At 42.9% G+C, this 11887-nt stretch overlaps 1 protein-coding gene across 6 annotated transcripts in view; it reads right to left on the reverse strand.

Annotated features, from left to right (window-relative positions):
* kcnma1a (potassium large conductance calcium-activated channel, subfamily M, alpha member 1a) overlaps nt 1-8980 on the reverse strand; it is a 129166-nt gene extending 120186 nt beyond the window's left edge. For 3 of the 6 annotated variants that reach the window (XM_070915985.1, XM_070915987.1, XM_070915986.1), the window contains exon 1: nt 8690-8980. In XM_070915985.1, coding sequence (XP_070772086.1) covers nt 8690-8980 — 291 coding nt within the window. The remainder of the gene's footprint in view (nt 1-8689) is intronic. The other 3 variants (XM_070915988.1, XM_070915991.1, XM_070915989.1) reach the window with 1 other exon arrangement.
* Nucleotides 8981-11887: the final 2907 nt, after the last annotated feature.

Raw genomic sequence — 11887 nt, forward strand, 5'->3', positions numbered from 1 at the left:
CATCTTACAAAGCTCATGTCACTCTGAAGTTGGTCTCGCTTGGCTCGCTTGGTTCACGTCGAGATACATTTCACAGCTTTCAGAGCAATGCCGGGCAGCAGACGGAACCTGAGTGAGACAGCACCTTCTGGGATTTCACTTTTGCAAGCATCAAACAAGGCTGTAATTGACAGCTGGGCTATTCATTCTGCGCAGCCACTCTGGAAAATGTCAGAAGAAGTCAAGAGGTAAAATCATTGCGTAGCAGGGCCGCTCACTTTGGCTGAACAGGGTTCAGCTTGTAGGCTGCCCTTCACTGTCAGACGGACTTGTATTTCCCCATAAAAAACATTCCATTTTGTTAGTGTCTAGTACTCACTTAACTAATAGCCACTGACTGGGATGCTGCCAAATGGGGCGCAATCTTAACATTGTAGCATGGTGGCTATGAAGGCACATTGCTGGCACACAGAGAGAAACCTGAGCCTGCTAGGAGAATGACAATTAGCATATTAGCCTAGCCTCCTAGGAGGTTAATTGAGGCTGGTTGCTGAGGGCAGTGGCTGTGGTATCCTAACACTTTCCTAGCTTTCTCTGAGAATGGAAGCTTGTATGTTTAATGTTCACCCACAGGGTCGGCCTCACAGAGCCATGTATGTTGCTAAGAGAGAGAGATGATCTCTAAATAGGAAGCAGAGACACCGCCTGCTGAGATATTTGAAGGTCACTGCCGTGTCCTCTACTCATCCCTCTCTCTCTGTCTCCATCTCTCTCTCTGTGCATCAGTGCACACAGCTCAGAGCACCAATTATAATGTTAACCATGTTTTGATGTCCACATATCAGTGCTCCACTGGCTTCCCTGATTTCTGGGGGTGGGTGGTGGGCTAAGGGAGTGGAGCGAAGATGAAGCGCAGAGTAGGAGATGGCTGGCTCTGCCTGATAAATCAGCACCAGAAAAGACTAGTCCCAGGGCTGTGCACGTGCTGGCCTGTCTGGTTGCTGTGATTCCATGCAATGGCATGGAAGGATGGGACATTTCTAGTATTTTAACATTTCTACATGAAAAACCTAAAATAGAAATCTGACTATACTGCTTAATATGAATGCAGAGTTTAAAAACGGTGAGAAAATCTCAGCTGTATAAGGCTATAGACAAACATTGCATGTGTATGTAGACAATGTAAACAATACTGAACAATTCAATCAGACGTGAATGCTTCTCACATCTGCCTCTCTGTCACTCTCACGTAGCATTTCCAGATTTGAGAAATGGAAATGGGCATGAAAATACAGTCTGCAGTGGTACCATTAACAGTTAATTCTCATTCTACTACTACAGCTTAAATACCTGTTAAAATATAAGACATATCCACATGAGACTGTCAACACCTTTTCAAATTTAACTCTTCTTTCTAGTTGTTAAACTGCTGCAATAGCATTAAATTTGATTTCTATGTCCCGTCCGTATAGGGAAAGCATCCAACCTACACACACACACACACACACACACACACACACACACACATACACACATACACACACATACTTCCTCTGATGTTAAGCAGTTTAAGGACAACAACAGCTGAGGAAGAAAGCTGGTAGACTAGAAACCATAAGCCATGATCCCGCTGGCTAGCCCAGCACTAGCTAGCTATCTCCCTCCTGCAGGCCCCTCTTGCCAGCTTAGCCTAGCCGGTCTCAACCAGCGGATCTAAATGCAAATTTCCAGTGCCAGTTTGACTAGGCAAGGATTAGATGGCTTAGACCTTTTCACACATTTCCAATGATGGGAATGCCAGTCTAGCACTCTTCCCCCATGTGGAGCCAGGTATACCCTTCCCCTCTAACCTTTAACCTCTGAATAGTTCCTGGGGCGTGGAAGTCCTTTTAATAGTCCGGTGACTGGCCAAAGAAGACATAACAGCATGACAGCAGGGAAGCACAGTTTGGGTACAGGGGGGTTGACCTCTATGTCTGCCTCATGATATACATAGTCTGGCCTGATATATGGCCTCTCCTTGTCTGTGGATTACCATACATCAGCATGGCACACTACAGTTGTCCCTAGATGGCCATCAAATCAGGCGCAGAGAATTAGGGATTAGGGCCAAGAAAAGCGAGGATCTCCACTGAAGAATAACTTATGACTCACACATTCCACATTAGAGGAGTATGAGAAAAGAAAGTTAATCAGTGATGCTGGACAGAGTACGTTTGTAGAAGCTTACATTATATCGACTGTGTGTTGCTGCGGTATAATATACATTTTCCATCTGTTTGGATCAACATTAAGAGCAAAGATTCCAACATATACACACACAAATGTAATAATCTCAATTGACTAAGCCCCACACAACGTGTGTTCTGTTGGATCTTAAAATCAATTAATCATTCATGTCACATATCATGCTTTCCTCTTTTCATTGTAAATTGATACAATCTTTGGATTCTGGACTGTTGTTTGGACAAAACAAGCAGATGTCACCTTATTCTCTGGGAACCTGTAATGGGCTTTTTTTTCAAATAAATAATCAATGAATTGACAGACTAATGATAATAATCATTACTTGCAGCCCTACTCCTGGTAAGAGGGGCTGGGGACAGGCATGCGTGCTGTGGTGGAAACTGGTCACGCTTTGCCCCGGGACAGCTGTGAGGCATGCTCACTCCCAGCAAGTGTCAACAACACATGACAAAACACATGCAACCCAACCACTGGCCACAAGAACATAGTAGTTCGCCGACACACACATTCCTGAGATGACATAAAAAACAAAGGAAGTGTACATAAATACAACCGTTTGTGCAGAACAAGTCTTTATCAAGTGTTTTCTGTTATACAGTGGTGCTCATGTACTCATCTCGTCAGGTCATTTTATTTCTTCAATTAGCTCTGGATCTCAATGAGCTAGTGTGGGATGAAGTGGGCGAGCTGTGCCAAGTTAGGCTTAGGTTAGTGAGAGCGACAGCTGATGTCAGGGTGTGTGCTCTATGCTGCTCTGGCGAAATGCAGCTGGTGCGTTGCCAAGCACAAGGGAATACACAGGCTCACAACAGTTCCTCTCTGCAGGCACCTCCACAATCCAAGACACTTAAAGGTACACTGAGGAGTGTCCCAGCATACCTCATTCACTGCCGTAGATTTGGTTTTTCCTTGTCACATAGTAGGAGGTTGAGGTTGGTTTCAAACTCAAGGTTTGATTAATTGCTCTGCAGAGAAAGCCAAGCCTTACAGCATAAAAATCAATAACAGTTTTCAATTATGGAAATGCATTATAATGATTTAAAACACACGAAGGCCATGAAAACAGATTTATCTTTCCACCTTTAAACTTAAATCTATTAAGTGTTAAGTGATAAAACGCTTGCTTTATCATGAACCCTCCACCTGCAGACTGATAAGGGTCAGAGAAAATGGAGCCTTGGCACCAGATGTTTCCTCGCCCCCTCCTCTTTATTAGTCACATCACAGGAGCAGAGTCTGGTCTTCAGTCAGGAGAACCAACACGCAGCCCATCAAACTCTCATTAGATAAGATGAAACTTTAATGATCCCATGATTGCCATGGGGACACTGAGCTGGTGCAGCAGCAAACAAACATGAGAAACAACACAAGCTAAGTGCAAATGATAAGGGATGAAAGGGGAAAATAGTAGTTTCAATATCAGCACTTAAATAGGAATTTATGAGTCAAAATGTGAAAAGATATGCAGAAGCATCATATATCAAGATAAAAGACAGAATAAATTATAAATATGTACAATATTTAGGCCCAAAACCGAAGTGTGAATTGGCGGCAATGTATGGAATAAGCTAAAAATGCAGCATCACGTTGAGTAAAATTTTAATTCAATACCAAGACAGAGAACGTGTCTCAGTATGTACAAAAACTGATCATCCTCTCAGATACTTTGAAAGCGTAAATATGAAACATTCAGATCAGTTTTGAATGTGTAATCTAATAGCCAAACAAAGGTGTTTCATCGTCCATAAATATTTGTGGATGGAGGGAGTGTGTACAGAAAAGATGTCAAGGTATGTGTACTGACTCATATGCAGAGAACATACAGGTGTATGTACAAACCAGGAATAATACAACAGAATGTCATCTAGATTAAACAGGAAAGCTAAATGTCAAGAGTAGATTGTACAGGTGGAGCAGGTACACTGCTCCATCACCCCTCTCGTTCAGCTGTTTGGACAGAAACAACTGAACAATCCTGACGGCTGTTGGCTCTGAAATGCTCATAAAACACTCCATGTTGCCCCTTAGGGGGATGAGGCTGTTGTACTGAGGTGAGGTGGGAGCTGTATTTCTATATATCTCACCAAAACACAGTGATACAATGTGTAGTTTGGCTTGTACAGTAGCTCTGTGTTGTCAGTTTGCAGCTGATGAGTAATCACTCTGGGTACTTTTAAGAGCGAACCATATCCCTCTTGACTGCTTTGTGACAGGTGTCAGTGGCTTACTGCTCCATGACCATCACATCACGTCACATCACTACCAGCTGCAACCAAGGATTAGTGTCAATATCGATTAATCGTATTTCCTCAATTATTCATTTCAGTTAGGTTATAAAATATAAAAAAATTCAAAATTCACAAGAACAATTTCTTAAAGTCCAACTTTACATCTTCAAACCACTTTTTTTGTCCAACCAACAGTGCAAAACCCAACTCTGTTATATAATTATATAACACTTTTAAAAAAAGCTAATCTTCACAATTGAAAAACTTTAACCTTTAGCTTTAAATGATGAATTGATTGTTAAAATAGCAGCTATTAATTTTGTGTGGATAGAGTCATCGATTAATCAAATTTTCATTTCAGCTCTAACGAAAATAATTGTTGAGGTTAACTGATCACTTCTCAGCTCTTGTTGCTTTAGACTAGCGTCTTGGACTATGCTGCCAAAGTAAAAATACACATATATACGTAATATTCCGCCTTGTCACACTCTTAAATTTTAAATAACAAACAACACAACAACAAACTAAGGGTGGGCAAAATGAACTTTTTATATTTTCTTATACATCAGTGCATGTATTTCCTTTCTCACGTTGGCTGAATTCTGATATTTTCCTGTTTAATTCCAGTATGTATGGCTGATTGGTTGGTTGAACGTCTGATTAGATTTCTTTGTTGTAGCTATTCAAATATTTATTGTAAAAATGCTATATGAGTTTGTTTAGTTTGATACAGGATTCCTGATGTCAGTACTTTGAATCACTCAGTTTTTTCCCCAGCCCTACAGCAGACCATGTCAGGTATTTAATTTTTTAGTAAAGCCATGTTTTCACAGAGCCATTTTCTCCAGAGGATTGATGGTGCCATTCATGTTTGAATAGAGTTTGGTGCCACATACGCAAAGCCTCTATACTCCTCTTCCCCACGCATCCCAAATAACAGAGGCGTCATATAAGAACTCCTGGAGGTGGCATGACGCAGAGTAGATAACTAGACCATTAGATAACCATACAGCAGTGAAGCAGCAAAGCACAGAAAACAGGACAAAAACTCTACAAATTCAGCAAGACTACAAGACCACAGGGAAGGGAAAATAGAGCAGGCTTATATGCTAATAAGGCAGTGGTTTCCTCCACTTCAGTCTCACTGAGTGGTTGTGCTTATATTTCTGTCAGTCATGCATATGCATTAGCATTGTCTTGAGTGAGTCTTCCCTTAGTAGGAAACCCCTTATTTAGAATGTGTGAAGTCTCAAACTGCATCGTAAAACAGAGAATGAAATAATGATGCTTATCCAGGCAGCCTGAGAGCTGGTGTTTGCAGGGAAAATCAAATTACAAATGTGGTTGATATGGGGTTTGAAAATGGCATTTGAGCCCTCCGAAACACCCACCAGATAAATGATGCCATAAATGTTGCCATTACCAGCACAGTGTTAGAAAAATCAATATGGGTTTGTTTTCTTATTTTATGTTGCTTTTTTGGTCCACCCAGGAGACAGCACCAGAGCTATAAAACACTGCTTTGTTGTCTGCAATACAAGTGTCCTATCCTGTTTTTAAAAAGACAGAAGTAAAAAGGTGATTATACCTGGTTCCTTGGACTCACTGGCTCTGCAGTAACAAGAGCAGTACAATACAGGTGGCCGTCAGGCCCTAATTCCATGTTTTATAGACACTGTCTTTGAACAGTCCCGATTCCAAAGACTCAAAAAGTTGCACTGCACATTTTTCTTTGCTTATCTCTTTCCTTCTTCCAGTATGATCTCTATGACCCATGACATCTCTCTTATAATCCTGACAGAGAAGATGGCCATTTAAAAGAATTAGGACACAGCTGTGTGTCAATGGCAGAGCGCAGGAGGACACTGTGCAACGCAACACCCCCTCTCAAACCCTTCGTCAGCCTCACACCCCCTGTTTCCACTTCTTCCTGTGTCTCTCTCAAGAGTTTCCACCTCTATTTCCTTGCTTCTGATTCCAGGTTCCCAGTACCCCCCACCCCTTCCCCCAAGCCAACTATGCATCCTGTTTCTGACACATGCCAACTTAGCCGGCCGCACTAGTCAGCTGAACACAGATCCAGTTTCCCCTCCTTAATACTCCTAACGAGACTTTTCCCTCTGCAGCCAAGTGTCAAGCCTACCAAAGTCACCGAACGGGACGGCTCTGCCTTCCACACACAGCAACACAACAACGCAGAGAGGGAGCGCCGACAGAAACATGCTTCCATTTTCACTGTTTCTCCTCATTTACAAGAAATGAGATGCAACCAGATACCCACCAGCAGTCACAAGATGGATACCTCATTATATTTGCATGGTTTATTTTCATCACTTTTAGTAGCAAGACGGTGGGAAGTATGAAGGAAGACATATGGTATGGTGCCATTTCTGATACTGGGATCCATGGGCAGAACAAAGTGACAGGAGGCAGACAGCCAAGTAATAGCCTAAGAATCATCTCTCAGAGTAAATAAGAGCTGTTTAGATGGGAAAGTGTTTTAGCAAGCAGACTTGAAAATAATCTGAATTCCAGAGGCCTGATTGTATTTTAACTCTGATATCATGTAAATGTCTGCTTGTGCTTTCCAATATGGCCAATAGCCTGACTGGACAACAGTGTAATTCCAGGCAAGAGATATGATTGACCAATATCAGATTTTATTGAGAATATCATTCAGATATCAACTCATATGGCATAAATGTATGCTAAATCGCATTTGAAATAATCAAATTGATTTTCAGTTATGCTAATGTAAAACAAAATCTTCACCAACTAATTGTGTTAGATTTAATTTCAATACTTTTAGACATTTGGACAACTGACTTTAACATGATGTGATCATATCATCACAACATGATTCCACAGAATATCGATCAATGATAATATTGAATTTTTGCCCATGTGTGTTTCTCAAGGTAACATTCAGCTTAGACAAAAAACAACCAACAAGAGGAAATAAGATAAAGACGCACTAAAAGCCAAACCAAATACCCATTATTGCATCTCACAACATTCAGCGCGGCGGTTAAAGATGATGACTCTATGCCCTGTCTCCCATCTGTCATAACACCAAACACAAACGGGCAGAAAAGGGCCACGTCCACCAAAAGGACATGACAGAAGAGCAGCAGGAGGGACACTGCTCATCCATTTGAACTGGACACATCCAAAACATGTCAAGGACGAGGACGTTCACCCTCGCTCTCTCTTTCTTCCGTCCGTCATTGTCACTACATCCTCTTTTCTTTTCTTTTTATATTAAACATCAAAATATTTTCTCATTCCAAGCAGGCATTGTGACATAAAACATGCCAGGCCTTGTTTTTCACACTCTGAACAACATTACCTTTTCACTGGCCCTCTGCTCAGCCAGGGGACCACTTGCACTATACCCAAGTGTGTGAGTCATGTGTGAAGCAGGCATGATTCACCCTTTAATGCAGGCCACCCCAAGCAAAGTAATGGGCAGTCACCCTTTTTTATCCTATTTCTATATTAGTCCTGCAGACAGGTTACCTTCATCATTCCACAAAGACATTTGATGTGCGGCGATAACACATTACAGCCACCACCGTGTGTGAACGCGCAAGAAGAGAATAACAGAAAGCCGTGAAAAGAAGGAATGACATTTCCAGGGACTTAATATTGCAGAGTTGTTGCTCACTATGAAAGGGGCGGCCTTGATGTCGTTGGGTCAGCATGAGAAGTCCCGGTGGACTTCATTAGGTCTCACTGCTGGAATGTGCAGGATCATACGTTTGGTTACATGAAACTAGTATATGGCTGACTGAAATGTTTGCTTTCACCCTAGAAGTTTACAGCTGATGTGGCATGAGGATACTGTGATGTATGTTGAAGGAAAATAAAATGAAGGAACTGCTTTCCACTCATCCCACCCATATATGTCATGCAATACCACCTCCTTCATTCAAGAGTGGGAGTTGGTAAACACAGCCAACAGATAATAGCAATCGTATTCAAGGGATGCATTCATTATAAAGGCACTGCAATTGTCCCTCGATGACTGTTTAGTGGGTGCAGGTGATGCAGATGATGAGGAAACCATCAGATTCAGCCTGGTGACATGTCACTTGCACAATGACGGCCATAACAGAGCAAGAAGTCAGGCCAGTGTCACACTGAGAGACACAGGAATATCTACAGTATGTGTATGAGGCGTTCAGAGAGATTTTACATGTACAAAGTGATTGTGGACACAGCGGCAGCCATACCTTGGTTTTGATGTTGCAATGGCAGCAAACAGTCCACAGATATTTGAGGGTCCTCCACAGCAGGATGATGAAGAGACCCCCAAAAAACGTCACCATGGAGGAGGCGAGGAATGCCCACCACATGCGCTGTCCATTATTGTCGCAGGGCACCTCAGACGAGAACGGGATGACAACGTCTTCCATCTTGGATATTAAGATTGAAGAGGCTGGATTTATATTATTATTGATATTGCTTGTCCTCATAGAGCTGTCGCTTCCATGGGGAACGGTGCCATCTGCCTCAGCTAGCATTTAGGAGCCTTGGAGAGCCTGTGCCAGCGTCCCCAGCCCCACTCACCAGCCATATTGCTTGAAAAAAAAATCCCCCTCTTCGCTGTAGATTATGTTCACCCACCCGATGGAGTCTCTTTCTGTATATTAGCAGCCTATGAATTGTTTATTCGTGACAGCGTGAGACACCGCACACGCGAACCGGACTAAAATAGCGGGTCGGTGGCCCTTGGAGAGAGGCATTTAAATCCGCAATAATGACGAATCTCAGGCGCTCCTCAGTCTGAGGGGTTTTCTGGCTCTTTCACGCCAGAAGCCATGGCAGAGACGGCGTCGTTTGCAGCCGTCGAGGCTGCCAATGATATCTCGGATGGTGGTAAACACAGCGGCAGTGAAAAAATGTTACAGCCTGATCTCGGCGAGGCGACCCCTCTAGCCGTCTTCCATTCAGGGATCCTGTCGATCAGCGGGCGGAGAATCGATTTCACTTTCTTTACGAGTCAATCGACTGTGAACGTTTGCAACAAGAGCTAAAATTAAACAGAGATATGATTTACTTCTACAATTGGTTAGCCGTCACTGCAGTGTTGAAGACTACACATTCTCGCGGGCGTATTCGTTGTCAATTCTGCGTAAAAAGGACGAGCTCTCGGGTGGATGTGACTGTCTCCATTCGGTCCCCTGCAGCCCTGGCACGGAGCGGCCAGCTGAGAGCGCCTGTCAGATCCGCTCCAGAGGAGAGCGGGGAGATTTACAGGTAGGAGGGCGGAGCGAAGCGCTAATAATAAAGACGGACAGAGGGCAGTAATGCCGCGACGATGTTTATTTCCAAGTGCCGACCGGTCTCCGCTGCTCGGGTGTATAAAAGAGGTAGGCTACAATTGCGCCTTTGCGTCTTTGATGCGCGCCAGTGACGCACGTCGCAAAAAAACACGAAGAGGCTTTGAAAAGCAGCCATATCGATCAGTGATAAATTTAAGGATTATAAACATCACAGCCAATGACGAGTCCCCACAGGGATCTTATTGATACCGGGTGATATAAAACGACAGTAAAGTGAGGTTATTTATCATTGACTGCAGCACTGTCAGTCCCTGTAGGGATATTATTCTACTAAATTTCCTTTTTCAATTACTGAGTCCGCGGATTGTCACCCATGGATGACGGGCGTCCCTGTTTTCATTTTGAGAAATGAACTTGATAAAAATGCCTCATGCACACACATACACATACAGGGAGTGTTATGAATGTCCTTCCCGGTCAATTACTGTAATATGCTTACACTTTTAGCTCACATATTAGGTCAAAAACAGGTGTGTATTGGTGATGACGGTGAGGCATGACCAGCGGTAGTTTATGGCTGCACATGGATGCCCCTCAAGTAGCCAGCCAGACCAAAGGATATGGGGCAAACAGCTGGCTTGGGGCCCTGAATAACCACTGACCCCTAAGCACCAGACCAGGCAGGTGCACACAGCCACCTGTGTCACAAGGCTCCAGCCTTCTTGGAGGTTGTTTGCAATAAACCCTCAATAATCTGATCCCCAAGTCCCTCTGGATGCTTCAAGTGAGTGACAGATCCTATCAGAAGCTTCCTTTCCCTTCTGCACTCTGTATTATTTAAATAGGCAACAGGAGTAACAAATATGTCATTCTGAGATTTTCTCTTTTGAGAAATGAATGGCCCTTGTGGAAGTGTGGAAGTTATGATCTCAAGCACAGATCATTTTGAAAAGCAAACATACCCAAGGTATGAAGAAGATATGTGATATATGTTCTATGATAGTAATTTATTGTCTCTAGTGCTTCTACAGAAATAGCTGCTGTAACAGAATCTTTTAACCTGCGAGCTGTAAAACACTGAAGACAAGGCAATCTGTAAATTATAGCACTTGAGAGTTATGGAGGCCTATGCAAGCATTTGGACCTCAAATAGAGGCAGTGCAGGCCAACACTGCTATCCACCATTGGTTTGGTATATTGAATATGAGTTACAGAGCAAGAAGGAACTCAAGTTTGTAACATTCTCACTAATTTTGTTTCCTAATTTCCTCCACATCAATTACATCAACTTTGCTTCAGAATGACCCTGCAGCAAAAGAGATCAAAATCAGATAACAAAGGTTTCAGCTGTAAAATACAGCTCTATTGCTATATATATTGTAAGGCTTGATTTATGCCTTGTGGTGCCACTGAACAGCATCTGATCAGCAAGTGTTCAAGGCTGGGCCTTGAGCAGCAGCTCTGAACTTGTCCTCCTGCTGGCAAAATGGTGAACTGTCACATTAAAGGCAAAGGATGCTGCTCCTCAGCAGCCTAATGGGAGGATCCGCTGCCATTTTCTTTTTCAAATATTACGACATTTTTATAAGAAATGTAATTCTTGCTAGAACCAAGGTGATGTTGGTCAGGAAATAATAAAGAATGAATATTTACAATGCCTCGTGATGATGAAATGTTTTATTAATGCTCATCTTTATTAGATAAGTGATGTCAGGAAACAAGTGAGGTGTAAATCAAAAGTAGGTCCAGGCAACATTGACAACAATGTTTATTCATGTTGTGCATCAGCAGCTCATGCTACATACATTATGTGTCATAGTAAATCTTGCTGGTGTTTATTGCTGGCCAAAGCAGAAGGGACTCGAATTGATTATCCCCCGTGGAAGGCCAGCTGTTGGGTGAGCGGTTCCTGCGGGCCAGTAGAACTTTAGCCGGAGGGTTTCATTGTGACAGATGAGGACATTAACATGAGAGCAGTCAGGTGGTAATCCTGCAGGACGTTTGGAGACTTTTAGAGTTAACAGGCTGGAGAACCAGCAGAAGGCCGAACGGGACGGATTCATTCCATCATGCAGAGAGATGGGAAAGGCCACGGCTTGCCTGTGTGGACTACAAAGATCCTTCGCTGTCAGACTTAAGACCTCT

The sequence above is a fragment of the Enoplosus armatus genome, chromosome 12 (genome assembly GCF_043641665.1).
Source record: "Enoplosus armatus isolate fEnoArm2 chromosome 12, fEnoArm2.hap1, whole genome shotgun sequence".
NCBI classification, from domain to species: domain Eukaryota; kingdom Metazoa; phylum Chordata; class Actinopteri; order Centrarchiformes; family Enoplosidae; genus Enoplosus; species Enoplosus armatus.